At 34.3% G+C, this 22870-nt stretch overlaps 1 protein-coding gene across 1 annotated transcript in view; it reads right to left on the bottom strand.

The window, feature by feature from the left end:
• LOC140441941 (uncharacterized) overlaps window positions 1-9375 on the bottom strand; it is a 91173-nt gene extending 81798 nt beyond the window's left edge. The window contains exon 1 of the mRNA XM_072532951.1: window positions 8898-9375. Within this exon, the coding sequence (XP_072389052.1) occupies window positions 8898-9229 (332 nt within the window). The 5' untranslated portion in view covers window positions 9230-9375. The remainder of the gene's footprint in view (window positions 1-8897) is intronic.
• Between the last annotated feature and the right edge of the window lie 13495 nt (window positions 9376-22870).

Below are 22870 nucleotides of genomic sequence, written 5' to 3'. Positions count from 1 at the left end.
AAATAGTTATATTTTGCCTTATAATTCAAATAAAGGACTAAAAAAGGATAGCAAATGGGAGAAAAACAACAAACAAAAATAATCTGTTATGCAGACGACGCAATACTACTCTCTCAAAGTGAAGATGATTTACAACGTACGCTGCACCAATTTAATATAACCGCCAGAAAATTTAACATGTTAATTTCCCCAACAAAGACAAAATGCATGGTTATAACATCAAATTTACTATCATGTAAATTGGAGCTGGAAGGTCAGATAATAGAACAAGTGATGGAGTTTAAACCAGGCGTCACATTATCTAGCTACGGAAAGCTCGAAACTGAAGTGGAAGATCAAGTGAGTAGAGCAGTCAGAGCCACATTCTGCCTGAATGAAACAATGTGGAGAAATAAAAATATCGGGAAAGAAATGAAAGACAGAATTTACAAAACAGTCATCACACCAATAATGACATATGCGGCAGAAACACGACCTGGCACAGAAAGGACAAAAAGGATGTTACAAATAGTAGAAATGAAAACACTTTACAAAATTGATGGTAAGACACTATGGGACAGAGCTAGAAGTACAGATATATGACGTAGATGTAAGGTGGATAACTGGACAAGAAATAGAGGAGTAGAATGGAACGATCATATAAGCCGAAAGACAAGAAATAGAGTAGTAAAGACGGCAAGAAACGGTTCCCCAATAGGAAGACGATCAGTACGAAGACCACGAAAACGATGGAACGACAACTTACTGGTGGCACATTGAAAACAGACAGAGTCATGTCTACATAAAAAGAATTAAAATAAAACGTTTAAAAAGAATATAGAGAAAAAGATAGAGAAGTGAAAAAACAAATAACACAGCAAAAGAATGAAGAATGGGAAAGAATCTGCTTAAATATTGAAACATATATAGGAGGTACAAGAACTTCGGAGTCATGGAAAGTACTGAGAGGATTGAAACAAAACTCAAAAGAAAAAATTAAATTGGGAAATATACAGGACAAAGAATGGAAGGACTACTACAAGGAACTATTAACAGAACAAAGACCACAATTCATTGGAAAAGAAAACAGGTGAAGACGAAGCAGATTCTCACAACAAGAAATAGAAATAACAGATAGGGAAATGAGAACTGCCATAAAAGCAATCAAAAATAAGAAAGCACCGGAACCTGGAGGCATCTCACCTGAGCTTATAAAATACGGATCAAAAAAATTACACCGGATGATACAATGGATATTTCAGAAAGCCATAAATGGAGAACAGCTCCCAAAGGAATGGACGGCGGCATATATGACATCTATATTTAAGACAGGAGATAGAAAACGATGCGAAAACTACAGAGGAATAAGCGTAATATCATCAATAGGAAGATTATATGAGAAGATACTGCGAGAAAATATAGAGCAAGCGATAAAAGGCAAAATCGGAGACGATCAGGCAGGCTTCACGGCAGGAAGATCATGCATAGACCACATATACACACTGGAACAACTGTTGGAAAAGAAAAAAGCAAAAAATAGAGATATACACTTCGCATTTGTGGACCTGAGAAAGGCGTATGACTCTGTAACAAGGTCAGAACTATGGGAGGCAATGTACAAATTAGAAATACAGACGGAACTTATAGAAGCTACAAAAGCTCTGTATAAAGAAAATAAAGTGTCCATTAAAATGGGAACAAGAATCATAGGAGACTTCACCACAACAAAAGGGCTCCTGCAGGGTTGTTCCACATCTCCAACCCTATTCAAGATATACTTAGAGAAAGCCTTGACTACATGGAAAAGAAAATGCGAAGGCATGGGAGTACCGGTACGGAACGAATACCTATATACATTAAGTTTTGCAGACGATCAAGTAGTGATTGCACAAGACCAAGACGACCTCAGCTACATGATGAAGAAACTACAAGAAGAATATACCAAGGCTGGCCTAGATATTAACCTCGCGAAAACAGAGTACCTATCTACAAGTGAAGAAGACATAGAAGATCTACAGATTGATGACAACGTAACAGTCAAAGGAAAGGATAAATTCAAATACCTGGGGTTTATAATCACGAAAAAGGCAACAACAGAGGAAGAAATTACACAAAGATTAGGACAAACAAGAACAGCAATCCGACAACTTAACTCAGTATGGTGGGATAGACACCTAAATATGAAGACAAAAACGCAGATTTATAAAACATTAGTGCGAAGTATTATGACATATGGGGCTGAAAATTGGATCATAAACAAGAAAAACAGCAGTAAGATAGTAGCAACAGAGATGGAATGCCTGCGAAGATGCTGCAGAGTAACAAGAATGGATAGGAGAAGTAATGACGAAATAAAGCAAAGAACATCAATAGAAACAGACATACTAACATATATAGAACAAAAAAGACTAAAGTGGTATGGACATGTAAGAAGAACTAGCGACAGCAGATGGATAAAGAGAATAACCGAATGGAGCCCCATAGGAAGGAGGAAAAGAGGACGACCCCGAAAATCCTGGAGGAACGAAGTAGACGACGCCATGAGTAAGAGAGGACTAAACGATGGAGAATGGAACAACAGAGAGAGATGGAAACGGTTGAGCGGGGGAAGGCAGTGAATACTGTAGAATCCCTAAATATATATATATACGTTTAAAAATGCTTCTTTTCAATAACACAAGTACGTGTTTCAAAACTACACAACTTCTACATAAATTTTATAAAAAAAAGTGGTTTCGAAGAGAAAAAATCAATTTGTTATAATTTGTTTAAAAATTGTTAAAAATTAATAGGATCCGTGAAACGGGTCCAAAGCGGTACCAAACATAGGATGTTTGGTAAACTTTTAAACTTAGTATATTGGTATTATAATCTATAGATTAAAACAAGTTTCAGCTTTTGAGTATGAAATCTACCTTTTTCAGCAAAAGCCACTCACCGATTATTATAAATATGTATTTATATTGATACAAACTAAATTAGAAACTTATAAAAGAATGTAACAGATTGAAAGAGTAAAATATGAAAGATGATGATGAAGATGGTGTATTATTTGATATTATTTAGAATAGTTTACGAAGAGATCATATTATACTTACCGACAAGAAAAACGGAGCCTTTATTTAAAATATAATTTAAAGCATATTTAAAATAAAAACTTAAAATTTTAATTCTCTTTAAACTTTTATTATTATGATAACGTTAACACAAACGAAACAAACTGTTTTAAGTAATTTCTAATAAAAACAATTTAAAAATTAAGGAAAAACGTAAGTATATATTGTAACACAAAGGCGCTCAATTAATAAAAACTTAAATCATGTGTCCGGACAAACTGATTTTAATAATGAATGTTTCCTCCACGTGCTCGAATTATTGCCTGAATTCTCCTTCGCATGCCTAAAATCAAATGAAAAATGTCCTGTTGAGGAATAAGTTCCCATTCCTCTAAGAGCTTTTTGTAACTGATTTAAGGCTAAAGGGGCAAGGACACGACTTCATATCCTTCGCCCCAGCATGTTCCAAACATGTTCGATTGGGTTTGCGTCTAGATTTAATGCTGACCAATCCATTGCAGGAATGTTTACTTCATTTAAAAATTGTTGAGTGATTCTTGCACTGTGAGGCTTGGCATTATCATGCATCAGAACAAAGTCATTTTCAACAAAACCAGTATAAGGCACAACAAAATATTGAAGAATTTCATTCAGCTGTTATGGAGTATCTCGGAACGATGTACAAACCTCTAGAAATTCCAGACCACACCATAATTGAGTCCCCTTGATAGCCTACCCTAGGACTGAAGCTACATTTTGCAAAACGCTCATGTGGTCTTCACCATATTATCTCACGACCATCTGGAGACCGTAAGGTAAATTTGGACTCATCGGTAAATAAAACGTGCCTTAAATTATTTACAGTAAAATGAACATGGTTTCTGGCAAACTGAAGCCGCGCAATTTGATGGCGCTTGAGAAGTTGTAGGCCTGTGGCAGGTCTGCGACTGCATAAATTTGCTTCTGCAAATTGTTCGTTCACTTAAATTAGTATTCTGGACGTACTGGAGTTGATTTCGGATTTGTACAGCCGTGGCACGACGACGTCGTAAACTTTGTAAGAGGATGTAGCGATCATCATGGACACTAGTTTTTCGTTGGGGACCGGTTCCAGGTCGTCTAGTGTAAGCTCCGGTTGCCAAAAAACATGTAAAGTAAAAATACAGTATATAATAATAATAATATATATAATATATTATATAATAATAATATATAATACTTGACAGTTTACTCACGTCAACAAAAACAAAAGAATAAGAATAGAATACCAACACCTACCCTTGCACTTTTAAAAGTGATAAGAATAGTGTATTCTTTATTTCTGATTTTTTATGGATTTTTCTTCGGACAGGCACTTAAGTTTTATTAGAAATTACTTAAAACAGTTTGTTTCATTTGTGTTTACGTTAATATAATAAAAAAAATGTAAAAAGAATTCAAATTTTAAGTTTTTATTTTAAAAATGCAAGTTCTCCGTTTTTTTTTGCCGGTGAGTGTATAAAATTTAAAAAAACCGAAGGGGTAGACAAAATGACGGTAAATTAAATAAAGTGCAAATTTTTACTAAAGTCACTAAACAAAATACCAACTACCAATTATATGAAAATCAAAGCACTATATTAATTAAACCTTACTGCCAGTGAAGTTATTTTTGTTTTATCTAATTCTAAATAGGAAAAAAGTATATCTAATGGAAGTGGGTAATAAAGTATTTCATTTTAGAATATTTAAAAGTCAATAAAATACTCTAATCAACAACGATATTGTAGGTATAACTAACAAACAACAACAATGAACTTTGTACATTGTATATATAACAAAAGAAAACTTTTAGAAACCAATAGAATTTTGTAGGCAAAAAAACATCATAGTTGAGCAAATAAAATATACACGTATCAGGAAGATTTTACAACCGGTGTTTTGTTATAAAATTGCACATTGGTATTCATGCTTTTTGAGAATGGCCTTGAATTGACGTTTCAAGACATTGGGTCCCAAAGACAATGGGATAAAGATTGAACTGTTGTTTTCTATTCTTTTGTAGCTCTTGTCGCCATTTGATATCATTTTTATTAGCATTTTTCTTCTTTTTTTTTTTCTCATTTTAAGACAATGTCTTATTTTTTTCAATTTAGTGTAAGTTTTAATTCTGATGTCCAACTCCAGTCACTTTGTGCTGAGTAATACGTTGTTTTAGCCATTGGCTTGTCTGCCCAATATAGCAACTTTCGCAACTTAAACGCGGTAGTTTGTAGATTGCATCGCTGGTGCACATTACTACCGTCTTGTCTGTTGGAAGTTGGGATACCGATGTCCAACTTTCATACCAGCGTTTAGGGGATTTTTTGTGATGTCTGTTGGTGTTTGGTTTCTTTGCGTTTGATCTATTTTTTTGAATCTATCTAATACTAAAACGTGCAATAGGAAAAAGTTACAATTTTGAAGAAACATAGATAGGGGAAAGTGTTGTACCTTGGGCCAATGACATTTTGCGTATTTGTATAAATCTGTGTGATCTCGCATTATTTTAGTTTCGTAGTGGTCCAAGAGAGGTCGCCACATCCTGTTGTAGGAATAAGATCACTCTGTTTTACTGTAGGTCTTGATATTTTTTCATTCGGTGTTAAAATAAAAATTTTGATTTGAAATTTTTAAGTGTTTTGGATTTTCTGTTAATATTGGGTAACAGTTCCTGTGTAGGTAAGTTTGTTGTATATTCTTCTTTTAAATGCAGTATTGACCGAATTTTTAAACATAACCTAACACACTATATGAACTTGGAAAGTGGTATCTGCTTTTAATGTACCTTGGTCCAATAAAAAATCAGTCCAAGGTACATGCTCTCATTGTTAGACAAATTACTGCTCTAAAAATAAAATATTTCTTTGTTTTTAGAATATGCCTCGAAGCAAGATGGGAATCAAACGTCCTGCAGTTAATCTAGAAAAGCTTAAAGCCGCTGTATAGGATGTTCTTGTACGGCATATTTCCATATATGAAGCAGCGAAAGAAAATAATATTTCAAAAACCACTTTGCTTAGGCATTTAAAGATTCATCAAACTTCACAAGAGAAAATTTTTAATTATAAAAAAAAATTGTACACAAGCGACTTTTCACAGACGAGATAAAGAACATATTTCGGTAGATTATCTAAAAACGGCGGCCAAGTTACATTATGGCCTACCAAAGAAAGAACTTCAAAAATTAGCATACGAAAATAATAAGAAAATTCCAAATCCTTGGTTAGAAGAAAAACAAGCTGGGAGGGAGTGGATACGAGGATTTTTACTTAGACATCCAACTGTAGCTTTACGACAACCAGAAGCTACAAGTATTGCAAGAGCTACTGCTTTCAACAAAAACACTGTTTCAAACTTCTTTGTTAACTTGAAAAGTTGTTACGATAGCTAACATTTTAAGGGAAACAAAATATATAATGTTAATGAAACTGGTAATACTACCTTTCATGTTCTTCCAAAAATATTAGCACAAAAAGATGAAAAACAAATAGGAAGCGTGTCTTCTAGAGAACGAGGAGTCAACATAACTATGGTGGTAGCTATAAATGCAGTTGGTAACCAGGTGCCCCCTATACTTATATTCCCTCGAGTACATTTTAAGGAACACATGCTAAAGGGTGCTCTTCTGGAGCAATAGGGGTTGCAAATCCTTCAGGATAGATAAACGAAAATTTATTTGTATTATATTTGAAACACTTTATAGCTCACATTAAGCCATCCATAAATGACAAAGTGCTGCTTATATGTGATAACCATGAATCACATATCTCGATTAATGCAATAAATTTAGCAAAAGATAATGGAGTGGTATTATTAACTATACCGCCCCATACATCTCACAAGCTACAGCCACTTGACAGAACTGTTTTTGGTCCATTTAAAACGTTTTTTAACCAAGCTTTAAATCAGTGGTTAACAAATAATCCAGGAAAACCTATAAGCATTTATAACATTTCCGAAATAATTGGAACGGCATATTTGAAGGCTTTTTCGATTAACAATATTCTGAAAGGCTTTTTGTGACAGGAATTTGGCAATTTAATGAGACTGTTTTTAGTAAAGATGAATTTTTATCGGCTTACGTCACTGACCGAACTGAACAGTTCGAGCCAGAACCTTCTAATAGTATTGCAAGTAATAAAGATGCTAATAACGATGACAATAACCGCCAGAAAATAATATCTACACCATCTACAAGTCGCGACAACCAAACTATAGTTTCTCCACACGAAATTAGGCCTTTTCCGAAGGCAGCACCTTCTAAGAAAAGAAACTAAAAGGAAGAGGAGAAAGGTAGGAATTGCAATTTTAAGATATACCTGTTAAAGCAGAAATAGAACAATATTAATCGGCAAACACCCAATAGCAGTTTAAAAAGTGTGAAATAAAGATAAAGCGGAAAATATTTAATGAAGAAAAACCAGAAGAAATCTCTAAAAGGAAAATAATAAACAAAAAGAAAAATGAAAGTAGCGAAGATGACAGTGAACGAAGTCTTACACTTCAAGATTCGTCATCAGATGAAGAAGAAGAGTTTTTTGAGAAAATTATAGCAGAAGCGGAAGACAACGAAAATGAAGAAAATTATCAAATTAACAGTAATAATTTTGTTTTAGTAAAATTAGCTACAAGAAAAGTAAAGCGATATTTTGTGGCTAAAGTTATTAATGTCCTAGATGACGGTTATAACGTTAAATTTTACAAGAAAATTGATGGTATGGTAGCATCTAGAAATTTCATAAGTAGTAATGAAGACCCTTCTTTTGTCAACAACTCTGATATGATACTGCGTCTTCCTGAATCTAAGTCCGTAGGTTTGTCAAAACGGCAAGAGGCACAACTTATATTTGCAGTTGATTTTAGTCAATACAATGTTGTTTAGTTTATCGGTTATTTATATTGTTTAATGAAGTTTATTATTTAATACCACTTCAATATTATCTAAATAAAGAAAAGATCGACCAGGGATGAAGTGAAAAACTGAGAGAAAGATTTAAAGGATCTGGGCATTATCACAAACTAGAAAAAGAAGACAATAACTAAAAATAAATGGAATCAGACAAATGGACAGTCAATGAAAATATTAAAACAAATAATATCTACCCTACAAAGGTATCCTTGGAAATATGTTTGGGATCCAAAAATGAAATACTACGGTGAGCAGCTTGGGCAACTTATAGCAAAATGACGATTGTATCAAATAGAGAATTACACAAGAGTTTATTAGTAGTTAATTTACATACCTTAAAAAGTGCAATAGCAAAAGGTGTTTAAGAAAATAAACAAGAAACTTCTGTTTACTATGCAGATGATGCACTTAAGAATGAATATTGTCTATTAAGTTTGGTACAACAATTTAATCGTGCAACAAAGAGATTCAAATTGATACTGATTAGACGTACATTAGCAAAAAATACAATAGAAAATTACGTTTGAGTACTTAGATATTGAAATCTGCAGTTATTCAATATTGTTGCAAAAGGCAATTTAAATAAATCGCAAAAACATAGATTCGATTTTAAAATATAAAAAAACTATGGTTTAACGGACAGAAAAACTGCTATTAGATTACAATTGCATAATTGTAACTGTTAAGATTAGATTTTCATTTATTTGAGTTAAATATTATTATGCATAAAACATTATAGTAATAAGAACAAAAATAGTACAGAACATAGATGGGAGTTAATGATGATTGATTTTCAAATAAACAATGATAAATCTGTTTTGTATAGGTCATTGAAAAATAATCAAATAAATTATTAAAATACTAAATCAATTTGATATTACTTAACACGAAAAAAAATTTATTAAAAAGCACAAAGAAAATTGTAAACTTACCCAATAAAATCATGATTTAGTTTTAAATTTTCAATAGTCATATTAAGTTCTTTAAAAGAATGTTTATATAAATCACCAAGAGAAGAAAACGCCAACCGTAACGACACTCTATCAGTAGGTTGAAAATGTCCTCGAAGTTTTTCCAAGACATGATCAAAAGATTCCATTTTATCACACGATATCGACGTTAATTTTACAAGAGCATCACTTTTGTCTGTCTTACATGTACAAGGGACGATTTCTTTCCATATCGGACAATGTTGTAAACTGTGCGTAACTCCTATAACGGAAATAAGGAGCACTAAGAGCATCCCTAACGGGTTGAAAACCATCACAACTGCCCGAATTTTTCCGGCGTTTACATTTAAAAACACGCGCGCTATTCGCTCGAAAAAAGCTGTTTAAGCTGCTCGTCGTCAAGTCAAGATAAAGCTGTTAGATGATGAGCGGTCAGTAGCTGACTAGCAGTGGCTCCTAAATTTTCTTTAGTGGCCTACGGTCGCATGTATGTGGCGCCACATAGCAGCTATATAATATCTCTATCAACAACCAGTCACTTCAAATAATCACGTTACCTAAATACTGGAAGTATATGCCGTATAAATCTAGTCAACGAATACATATACAGGGTCTTTCGAATCAACACACTGTAAGAAATGTTGCTGATTTTGTTAACTTATTATTTAACTTATTTACTAATCTTTGCCCTTGACTTGATTTGCCAACTCAAACTAAATGTTTTGTATTTTTCAATCTATAGGGTTCATAAATTAAGCTATTTTCTTCACTTTCATCATATTATTGCTGCATATCTTTTGTAAGGTAAACCATGTGCAAACTCTTTGTATCTATGGATGTTTGCTTATTTAAATAATTTTGTAGATGAACTGATGATGTGTATAAATTGAATACACGAAACGTTTTCAATAAAAAGATAAAGTAGCTTATATCCTTTCTTTTATTCTCTAACTGTTTACCGAGAACCCTCCACTATCCTAGTGAACTATATATATATATATATATATATATATATATATATATATATATATATATATATATATATATATATATATATATATATATATATATATATATATATATATATATATATATATATATATATATATATGTGGAGTTATATGTGCTTTCTCGGAGGTTCGTCCGGGTTCGACTCGGCGTTGAATAATTTTGGTTTTGAGACAAACCATTGTTTTGACGACGTTTAGGTCTCACTTGCCATTGTCAAGTCAGGTAGTGACGCTTCTTGCTGTTGTTTGAAGTAGACTGACTCTCGTGTATGCATTGTTGTCTTGTTGTTTTTTCTCTTGGTTGTATTTTTCTTTTCGATGATTTTGCTGTCCTGTTTTAGGTGTGATACTTCTTCAGGACGTGGTTTGTTTAGTTTTGGATGTCGGCATTGCGTCGCTGAGTTATGTCTCACTGGTGGTTCACGTCAGTGGATGTAGTTCTGCGAGGAGGTGGTGTCCAGGGTGGTCAGAGGCGAAAGGGTTTGATCTAAAATGGTCCTTTTCAGAAATTATTAGTAAAAAATATATAGTTCTCACTTATCCTCACTATAAACAGGTAGAATTGTGCAATGGGATCGGGAAACCACAGAAACCGATCCCTCCCTGTCCGTAGCAAAGCTCGAAGTGAGCTATTTATCTGTTATGGCCGTAAAAAAGTGGAGTTTCCTCAAGGATATTAATGTATTCATCAGGGAGTAGATGCTGGGTAGAGTCAGCAATTTAGTGGGTAGGAAGGAGAGTTTGCGTTTGGGAGATCTGATGAATACATTGCCGAAGGATGAGCAGATAGTTTTAATGATATTTTGGGCTCTAAGTTTTGGCCACGGATAGTTTAACTTGTATATAGATTGTATAACTCCTACTCAGAGAGGAAAGCCTCTCATTGAATCTAATGAATGTTTTGTATGTATGTATGTATGTATGTATAAGTGTACGTGAGTGTGTCAGTCCGAATTTACCACAGAGGGCATTAAACAAACCGACTCTTCTCCTCACCCTGTTACGGGTTACAGCCAGATCAGCCCTCCGGTTTAGTGTTTCTGTGAACACAACACCGAGGTACTCTATCCGGTTACGGAGTTGGAGTCGGTCGCCCGAAAGTCTGAGGTCCATTCTTTCGGCTAAATTGTGTGTAGCGTATCCGCTGACGCTGGGGTTTACTCTCATGGTCGATGCGGTTACTTATATAGCTGATCGAGACGTGCTTCTTTCAAACAGTCCTTGGCAAGGCTTCTTGTGATTAGTTCTGTCCGTCTGTAGGTAGGAGGAGTTCTACTCGTCGGTCTTGTGACCTGATATATTTTTGACTTTTTCTTTAATACCGTTTTCCATGTTGTTGGAAGCCTTTGAGCACCATCTCTTTGGTTTAGACTGTTGGGATTTGTTTGGGTCACAGACCCCATATGAGGACTGTGACGAATCGTACATCGGACAAACCAACCGAAGAATTAATGTTAGACGAGAAGAATATCGAAATGCCATCGAAAGGAGAGAAAAAACTTCGTCCCTTGCACAACATGTCTCAAACACAGGACACAGACAATAAACCTGAACCAACCTACGATGCTATCTAACATTGAAATTAAAAGAAAAGTTGAAATCAGAGAATCCATAGAAATAGAAAAAAATCCCAACAGTCTAAACCAAAGAGATGATACTCAAAGGCTTCCAACAACATGGAAAACGATATTAAAGAAGGAGTCAAAAATACATCATTTTTTACACACATTTTTCTTATCGCGGTCGTCTTTAAAATCCAATGTCTCTTGTGGGTGACATTGGGTTTTAAGATAATCAAAAAGTTTCAAAAACAATTTGTGTTTTATGAGTAGCATAACTATGATTTTTTATGAATACATGGGAAATAAATACATATTAGTTATATCATTATTATGATATAACGTACTGGTGTTAGTTCTTTCAAAACCTTAATGCTATTTCGGTTTTCTTGGAGGTAGAGTAACACCTGACATGTAGAACATTTGATTTTGACTGAGTTGACGCAGTGGTCATAGTTTATGATATAGCTTGAAGCAGTTTCTGTTTTCTTGGAAGAAGAGGAACATCTGGCATGTGGAACACCTGATTTTGGCTGAGTTGGCTGAACATCCTAGCATTCGGCATCTATTCTTCTTGGCTGGTAATGGTATTTCTGATAAGTGTAAAGTGTCCTTTTTAGGTAGCAAGTCTGGAGGATGGGATGCCCTGGGTTGCTTCCGAGGAGAGCAAAGAACACTCATAATCTGGATCACTATCCTCCGAGCTCTTCTAAAGACCATGGGCCAGGAAATATGCATACTCTTCTTTAAAACTGAAGAGATCCATAATATATTGAACTGAATTTATTAGTCTAATTTATTAACTTTATTTATTATAAAAATGTTCTTACACTTAGTTTATTTAAAGTCTTTATTTGTACAATATAATACTAATTTATTTCACACTATAATTATATAATTTATTTACAACATTTATTACAATTTATTTATCCCGACAATACGCGCGTAACATTTCAAAATCGACTCGATTATATTTTCAGACTGCCTCACACAATGAAAGTTCCGCTATATATATATATATATATATATCAAACAGCCGTTGTTCGGGAATCCCTTCGAAGCCCAAGGATGTTGACCTGTGTTGACCCTTGAATTGTCTCGAACACCATGGAAGAAGACCGGTCTTATACCTTATTTTGTTTATCTCGAAGCTTCTTTGATCTTCGGTCGCCAACGAATTTATTCGCCCCTTCTCTGGAAGTCCAGAGAAGGGGCGAATAGTTCCAATCGCAGGTATAAGAGGGGACCCGTTTGAGTATTATCTGCTAAAAAATACTTGTTAGAAAAAGATGTTTACAGTTTAGATGAGTCATTATTTAACGTAACAATATTTTCTTTAGGTTCTTAATATCTCGTCGGTTTTTGATACATAAAAAGCGGCTGACATTACGAAGTCATGCATGGTACGAGTGTCGGTCAATGCATGGTCATCGCACGAAATATGCATGGTAACTCTGACTGTCAATTTTCTAGATCGCGCAAATGTCCTGTAATAACTTCCGATATTGGCATTGTAGATCTTAACTACCAGAGGAATGTTGAGTTCAACGAGTCTCTTTTGTATTTTGCACCATTTTGTACACTTATCGACAAGTTGTGAACCCTCTCTATTTGAAATCAAAACTACGGTTTGTTATCAAAAAATTTTACAACAGACACTTGCCCATCTGATCTTACACTCTCATCAATTGCACCCCTACTTTTTTTTCAAATCAGTATCAATTCTTAGCTTGGAGTGTTTGGGTATTCTTTAAATATAATTAAAACAAGAAAATTGGAATATCTCGGACATATTACACCTGGAGAGAAATACACCTTGCTCCAACTGGTTATGCAGGGAAAGATCCAAGGAAAGAGAAGCATATGGAGGCTTAGAATGTCATGGTTGCGCAACCTGAGAGAGTGGTACGGATGTACATCAAATGAACTTTTCAGATCAGCCGTATCAAAAGTCCGAATAGCTATGATGATTGCCGACCTCCGCCGCGGAGATGGCACTTGAAGAAGAAGACTTGTTTCAAAGATCTCGTACCTGCAGCTTCTCTTTCTGAATGTAATAAATCTAAAAGATGTTCAGAATTAAAATATCGATTCATATGAACTAAAACCCCAGAAGGAAACGTACTCAGAATCTTCAACACAGTCTTACCACCAACATCTAGAAGTTTGAAACGTTCCTCATCATGGGGTCACCTTTTCCTTAGTAAAACAAAAATCTAGTGGCAGTTCATCTGGAGCAGCTACGACAAATTTTTCAACCCACATGGATTGGGCTTTGTTTAATATTTAAGGTACGATTCAAACAACGACTACAAACGGCAGACAGCAACTGCAAACGGCAGTACATCTTTCGTGTTTTGCCGTGCCACGGGTCCTATCCAGCTCCATTTCATTTGCGCATATCTTAACTATATATCTTACATAACTAAATAAAACGAAAAATGTAAACGTAAAATTTGACAATGGTTATTTTACAATAGTTAATTTTTAGTAACAAATGTTTTGTTTGCATCAACAAGTATTTATCTTCCATAGTGCTCGGCCACCAATAAATATTTAAGAATTGTTTATCAGCAACAAACACAAGTAAACTAGTAACAGATAAGTTTAAGTTTTCTCACGAAATAATTTCTATTTTGATATGATGTAAACAAACATTGACTTACACTCGTGTTTCGTTGAGTAACAAAAGAGCTTGTATTAAAAGAGTAATGAACATAGAAGCTTAGAAGAATTGGCGTTGATACTAAAAGATTGGGCCGTCAATATGAGAAAGAAAAACGGGGACGAATTCAAAGAGGCAACGGTGAAGACAATGTGGAACGTTTCGTGCAAACTATTGCAAGAAAATATTGTTATGTTGAGTTATGATTTTTTTTTTTCGAAAAATTATCAGTAGTAATATCCCTAGGACATTGATAACAGACGAGATAATTTCATGACAATCGAAAGCTCGTTCCTTGGTAACAGCACGAAGCCGAAGGCTGAGTGCTTTTACCAAGCAACGAGCTTGAGAAATTTGTCATGAAATTATGAGGCATTCATCAATGTCCGAGGGATATTCGGCGGATAATTTTTCGACTGTTCTAACAACCATTCAAATTTCGTCATTTTGTGTCATGTGGAACAATTTCACCCAATCATGTCAACATTAGATTGATAATTGCATTCAGTGGAATTTTCAATCCCTATGACAACGGCTGACGACTAATGTCATCGGCTTCGTGCTGTTACCAAGGAACGAGCTTTCGATTGTCATGAAATTATCTCGTCTGTTATCAATGTCCTAGGGATATTAATACTGATAAGATATTACCGAACTGTAAACTTATAAATAAATATATTTATATAAATTCGAACCGCTCGTTTTATTTAATCTCGCTACAATATGTAAAGGGACGTAAAAATATGAAAAATTACTTAAAAAGTATAATGGTATAATAATAAGAACAGAATTTGATTTAAAATTAAAATAAAATAATTATAATTTATAAGATGTATTTTGTTCTCTATTTAGTTTTTATTGTTGGATGTAACATTATAACTTTTAAGTCATAAACATCCAAGACCTGATAAATAAATAAATATTGACAATAAAATATCTGACATATGTTCATATTTTTTTTATATTTGCATATTAATCAATCATCATCATTAGCCGTTTTGAGTCCACTGCTGAACATAAGCGTCTCGTAAATAATTCCATTTCATCCGATCTTGAACGCCTTGAATCTAGTTGTGGTGGAGGCACTTAATATCGTCTGATCACTTTGTTCGTTTGTTCGTATATTTTTCTTATTCTCCTTATTTTTTCCTGGCAGATATAAAAAATTTGAATACGAGTATATTTATTTTAATTCCACATAGCTTATTCCACATTTCTATCACATGGGGCCATTTATGTATAATTATTTTGACGTCAATTCTTGTGATATTGTTAATATTTTCCGATTTCATTATTATTAATCGAATAAATTTATTTAAATAGATAGCGGAGTAGACAAACTAAACAGGTGTTCCTGTTTAATTTATCTGTTCCGCTTAATCCTATCGAATGCTTCTTTGAAATCTATAATATTATATTGAGTCTTATCTTGTATTAAAAGTTTAATTTTAACAACAAATTTCAATTCATTTTAATAAACTGCAATATATTGGGAATTATATCACGGTGGAACTTTTATAGATAAAATGTTTAAACATTTCATATCAAATATCTATACATTAAATTATAAAACATAATTTTATTCCAAATCATTTAAAAAAAAAATTTAAAAATAATTACAATCCTAAATATTACATATGTTGTAATTTGTGTTTTAATAGTGCGAACTGATTTTTTTTAACTTTGTAGCGGAACACCAGCAGCGGTGTTTCCGGTCCCAAGCCCGGATAAATGAGGAGGGTTTGAGGGTGAGGCCAGCGATCTGCTCTGAGTAAAAAAAGGGAAATGCTTATAGAACAGATCACAAAGCCTTGGATAGAGAACAGAACCTTTATATGACGATCTTAGCAAAGAACAGGACTACGAAAAAGGATAACGAATTAAGAAGTTCACCATTGATTTTCTCTCCAAAGTCTTTATCTTGCAAAGCCTGTTTGAAAATTATGTCCGAGTAGATGTTAAATAACAGCGGAGATAGAATGTATGTGTATATGTGTATGTGTATATTAAATGTACCACTGCATATACCTAAAGCTGCGTAGAAAAAAGTTATAAACCAATGTTTGCCAAAAAAAATATTATATATGCAAAAAATATATCATATATAACCAACTCGTTTGTTTTTACCAAACATCATTTTGAAGAGGAAGGAAATTTTTTTTCTGTTAAGCAATGCCTATAGGGTAGAGTGCTTTAAGGGTGCGCGGTCAATAAAAGTGCGCACTCGTCGATTTTCGGAATGCGTCGTCGACAGGAAAAAAGTCTTAGTTCGTACCGATTAAGCGAAGTGTTTGTATGTGTCATGAGCATTTTAGGCAAATAAACTGGCTACGTGGATTTTTGAAACTACACAAAGATGTTAGTTTGAGGCAACCCATCGCTACTAGCGTCGCCAGGGCTGTTGGGTTAAACAACAGTGTACGCGGTTTTATGAAAATCTCTCTAAGTTAATGAATACATATAAATTTCCGCCACATGTAATTTACAATATGGATGAATCGGAATTTTCCACTGTCCCAAACAGGCCTCCTAAAGTTTTCTCTACAAAAGAAAAAAGGTGTGTCAATAAAATATCTAGCGCAGAACGGGGAACCAATGTTACTGTTGTATGCACAATGAGTGCTAGTGGACAATATATTCCTCCCGCATTTATATATCCACGTAAAAGAATGAAGACAGAACTTTTTAATGGAGCTGGAATGGTATCCGACAGTAGTTTCATCAATCAGAACCTATTTGTTGATTATGCTACACATTTTAGAGATCACGCTAAGCCGACAAAGAAACAACAAGTCCTATTGATAATGGATAATTACACTTCCCATTGTTCCATTGCAGCAATTGATTTTTTTCGACTATATAACATTATCGCATTAATACTTCCTCTTCATAGTAGTCACCGTATGTAGCTACTTGACAGATGTGTTTTTAGCACGCTAAAAAAGTTTTACTCCAACGAATGTGAAAAATGGCTGACGAACCATCCAGGGCGGGTAATTACGGTTTACCAAATTGCTTCAATATTTGCTCCTGTATACTTTAAAGCTACTACTGTAACGAATGCAATTGAAGGTTGAAGATCAAAGGTACAGATCAAAAAGAATACCCCTCAGCTTACAGATCTGATTTTCAACACATCTGCAATAACTTTGGAAGAAAAAGTTGATATAGCTCCAGAAATAAAAGCATTTGATTTATCAAACACTCCTGGAACATCATCAAGCTATATTAAATTAACAACCATTTCTCCGTTACCTAAATTAATTGTGGTTAGATCCAGAAATCGCAGAAGCAAAAAGTCGGAAATCATCACCAGTTCTCCATATAAAGACCAACTAATTGAAGAAAATGAGAAAAAAAAGCCGCAATACAAACTCAAACTGGATGTTGGCGATAACCTATCACCACCGCAAGTGCTTCTGGGAGGGAGTTTAAAAAGGAAATCAGATGTGAACCTCACACCGGCAGAGAAGATACAAAAAAATGAAATAGCTGTTTTTACAAAGCCAAAAACAAAGCCTCATAAGAAAATTTGGAGCTGTCCAGGGTGCAACGAAACATTTAAAGAACCTATCACAGAAGACTGGATTAAGTGCATATCATGTGCTGAATGGTGGCGTGAAAAATGCAGTGCCTACTCAGGTTTTGGATCTTATAAATGTGACCCATGTTCATAAAATTACGTGCGCAATCTTACAATCCTAAATGCGTACTTTTAAAAAGCGGGTTTATAAGAGTGCGCAAAAGCACTTTTTTTTAGTTTCACTTTTTCTATTAAAATAATAATGTTTAGTTCGCAAATTATAATTGATTTTGTTGTTTATGTATCAAGAGGCTTAAATAAAAATAAATATACTTTCAGCGCAATTGGTTTGGATTTTACACTTGATTAAACCTTAAGTGCGCATTCTTGAAGCACTCTACCCTACCCATAACCTAGTGGAAAAAAGTTATGGGGCCAAAAAAAATCGCGTGTGTTCCTGTTTTTTGCTTCGTTTTTTGAATATATTTTTGTAAAAAAAAATATTTTTTCTTTAAAAGGTGACATTTTACTAGAAAATTTCATTTTGAACAACTTTTCTGAAAATGTATATGTACAAAAAGTACATAGAATTTACCCAAAATGCACCCTAGTGCACAGGGACAAATTCACCCCTTTCTCAAAAACGCACCGCTTTAAATGGTAGCTCGCGTTTTTTTCATATTAGCTAGAGCATAGAGCTACGATTAATACTATTACAGAAATTAATATTAAACTTAACCGTCTTCCGGGTTGGACTGCGTCGGTTTTCATTGCGCCGAGCTTTTGACATCCTCTTCGATGTCTCCTTCAGGGCTTCCGAGGTCTCAGTCTCTCGAGCCCCCAGAGACTACTACACTTATCACTAATCAATGCGTTACTGGTGCTGGGAATAGAGGAAGGGTCATTTATACCGTCGATGATGACGTGGCTTGGATGGAGGTTGGCGTGGTGGCCAGCGATGGGATTGGTGCGGGGATTGGCGCGGGGGTTGGCGCAAACATTTCTGACAGTAGGATTTTGACGGTGGAGCGGCCGGTATTTTCTTTATTAAGACAATTTGGTCTTTTTTCAATTTCTATGGCTTCAATGATATTTCAGATCCGAGACCAAAACCGAACGAAAATCCACACTGGATGCAAGAGTATCATTCTCAATATCCAGAGAAAGTAAATGTTTGATCGGGAATAATAGATAATTACGTTTTTGAAGAAATCTTAACAGCTCCTCAATAATTAAAATTTCTTCCAAACCTCTTGCTCTCCGAATTTTACCGGTTGTTTCCAAATAGCAATGATTTATGGCTACAGCAAGATGGTGCGCCTCCACACTATGCCGTCTTGTTGTCCAACTACTTAAGGTATTTCCAAATCGGTGGAGAGGTCGAAGAGGAACAATAGAATGGCCGCCTAGCTCACCTGATTTGACTTCTCTTGATTTCTTTTTATGGGAATACTTAAGAAGTAAAGTGTACCAAAACAGACTACAAAATATCAATGAACCCAAATAAAGGATACATATTGAGGTTGTACAAATAACTCTGGAAGTTATAGAGAAGGTTCGAGAAGAGTTCGCTTCATGTCTTGTATTTTAGCTGAAGGTAAACAATTTGAGCACTTAATTTAGGTTTCGTTGTATTTAATGAATAATACATAATAAACGTTTATACTAATAATAAAAATTTATTAATTTTTAAAAAATATATAAACATCAATTACTGAGACATTGATATGACTGAATAGGTATTTAAGAGGCTTTTCAAATAATGTATTACAACACCTACATTTCCATTTAAAAATTTTAGCAATGACGTCATCACGCTCACACAGATGACGTCAAAGAAAGAGGTATCTTTACGAATAGCCTGTTTATTGTACCAGATCTTCTAGGGCTCAATAGCATGATAAGAACCTCCTTGATGTTTTTGATATCTTAGGTATCTGAGTTGAGTGGATATCCCTTTAAGAGGAAGTATGTGCTGTATGGATTAATTCGATAAAAATAATATAATAAAACATAGATATATGCAAATAACATTATATAATTTAAAAGTATAACATTTTGAAATGTTTTGAAAACCATGAAACATAATTTTTCACACGACTAAAAAATTTCTAATTTTGTTGCAAAGTATTCCAGAATAAGTGGGTTACAGGATATTTATCACCTTTTATTCATCACTTGCATATTCATTGAACTCTAATATTTCCTACATCTCTGTTATTTTTAAAGGATCCACCTACATTTTTGAATCAAAATAAACCAAAATAACGCGAGACCTAAAAATAAATTGAGGCGTTGAAAATAGCTGTATTATGGATGAAAAATGTAAAAATAAGGAAATAGAGGGGATAGCCACATATAGTAAGCTATTGCAAAGAAATCTAAAATTATTAGAGTAGGAGGTATAAGGAACTAAATTAGGCACGTTATCAAACTAACCAATAAAAGAAATAATGAAGTTTACGTATACTGTTGTATAACATACGAGTTAGTTAATTAAAATTATGTATGTGTATTTTCCTACAATACCGGCAATCAGGCAACTCCATAGTTGCCTGGTCTCAAGTCCAGGATGAGAAAGAAGGAGGGTTAAGCAAGGTACTAACTATTCCGTCTTGTAAAAAAATAACCAGCTATAAAAACAAAACACGTGCCTCGGATAATGATGTTATCCACTTATTGTACTCAAGAGAGATACTTGATAGAGGTCCAGTTTAACTTTTACACTAATTATTATTTCGGAGATATATTTACATTCTTGTATTGGTGTAAAAATTGTTTGACTCCATCTTTGACTCTGGTTTCTTTCGCAACACCGAAATGTAAATGTAAATCATCAGAAAGTCATCCAGCATAATTTGACTCTTTACTTTTTTTTTTGTCTCTTGTAGACATATGTCTATATTTTTTTCTATATATATATACAAAGATTTCCACAGTTTTCACTGTATTCCTTTACTCAACCGTTTTCTCCAATTTTTCCTGTTTAGCCAGTCCCCTTCCTGTAGGTTTCTTCTACTCATTGCTTCGTCCACCTCATCTCTGAAAGATCTTCGGGGTCTGCCTCTCTTTCTTCTTCCTATCGGGCTCCACTCTGTTATTCTATTTATCCACCGATTTTGGTTTGCTCTTCTGACATGTCCGTACCAGGTTAACCTCTTCTGTTCGATGTAGTCTATTATGTCGGAGTTCATTCCCATTCTCCTCTTAATCTCCATGTTATTTATTCTATCTCTTCTTGTTACTCTGCAGCTTCTCCTTAGGAATTCCATCTCTGTTGCTCTTATTTTGTTTTTGGTTTTCTTATATATTGTCCAATTTTCACACCCATAAGTGAGGATACTTCTTGTCATGGTATTATATATTTTTTTCTTTGTTTTCATGCTGATGTTCTTATCCCATAGTACCGGGTTCAATTTTCGTATGCAGCCTCTTGTTTTTCCTAGTCTATTTTTTATATCTTCCTCCGTTGTTCCTTTGTTTGATATTATGAAACCTAAATACTTATACTTGTCTGTTTCTTTGATTTGTTTACCTTCGTCTATTTCCAGCTGTTTTATTTCTGTATTCTCCGTTGTTAGGTATTCAGTTTTCTTTAGGTTTATTTCCATCCCATTCTTTGTATATTCCTGCTCCAGTTTTCTCATCATAAAACTGAGGTCATCGGCAAAACTTAGCGCATATAGATATTCGTTCCTTACTGGTATACCCATTCCTTCGCACTTTCTTTTCCATGGTTTCAGGGTTTTTTCCAGGAATATTTTGAACAGGGTGGGGGATGTGGAGCAACCCTGTAGTAGTCCCTTTGTCGTCTTAAATGGACTGCATATTCTATTGCCAATTTTGATAGCTACTTCGTTATTCTTGTAGAGTGCTTTTACCGCGTTTATTAATCTTCGTGGAACTTCGATGTCTTCCATTGCTTCCCATAGCTTGGTTCTAGGTATTGAGTCATATGCCTTCTTAAGATCAACAAAATCCAGATGGACGGATCTATTTTTGGCCATTCTTTTTTCTATTAGTTGTTCGATCGTGTAAATGTGATCTTAGCATGCTTTCCCCGCTGTGAAACCTGCCTGGTCTTCTCCGATTTTATCTTGTATATATATTTCTAATTTTTCCTTTATGGTCTTTCCATACAGTCTGCCTATAGACGATATAATGCTGATTCCCCGATAGTTTTCGCAGTTTTTTCTATTTCCTTTCTTGTATATTGATGTCATATATGCTTGGGTCCATTCTGCCGGTAAGTTTTCTCCATTCAGTGCTCTCTCAAAAATTTTATGTATCATATGTCGATGAACAGTTTTCGATGACTAGGTTGGAGGAATAGCAGTGATAGGGCGTAAAATTAATAATCTAAGGTATTGTACCACTGAAATCTGGTCACAATTGAGCAATTATTAATTCTTCTTTGACTTAACTGACTAAAAGAATTTAAATATCATTCTTATTTTATCTAACAAATATGCATTATAGCTAACACACACCACAGCACTATGCTCTGCTTTAACACTATTTTAGTAGTTCACACTTTACACTAACTCAAATTGTTTTCTTCGTTTGAGTCTTCCTTTTAACCCAGTATTATCGAGGAGCTGGATGGTTTCGATGTTTACATGACTGTGGATTGACTGTTCGTAACTACCTGCCATGTTCTTGATAACCTTATCTACATCTGCCATCTCAAGGTCCTTGTGGAGGTGGACATTTCTGATATACCAAGGAAAATCAACAATGTTCCTTAATACTTACTGTATTCTAGAATCTCTGGATGATCTGGTTATTTACTTGAGTTGCACAGCCTCAGAATTGGCAAACGCATACTGGTATCAGTATTTGTTTGTACAGCGGTTGTTTGTTGTGTGTGGACAATGTTGAATTTCTTTTAACAGCCAATACATTTTCTTATAACGGATACCTCGTTCTTCCCTTTTTTTTTAATATGAACTTTTCAGCGAAGTCTTGAATTAAGTGTGATACCTATGTATTTTGCGAATAAGAATATGGCATTTAGCCATCATTTATTCTAATTGTAATGGTTTGGATTTTTTTATTTGTACAATTAACGTGAATTGATTTAGATTCATTTTAGTTTGATTTTCCATTTTTTAATCCAATTATGGATTTTATTTATGAACAACTGTAATTTTTCTGCTGCTTCTTCGCTGGTATCACCTTCTGCTAGGATAGTAGTA

This window comes from Diabrotica undecimpunctata, chromosome 5 (genome assembly GCF_040954645.1).
Source record: "Diabrotica undecimpunctata isolate CICGRU chromosome 5, icDiaUnde3, whole genome shotgun sequence".
Classification (NCBI taxonomy): Eukaryota; Metazoa; Arthropoda; class Insecta; order Coleoptera; family Chrysomelidae; genus Diabrotica; species Diabrotica undecimpunctata.
This window is presented reverse-complemented; position numbering and strand designations above follow the sequence as displayed.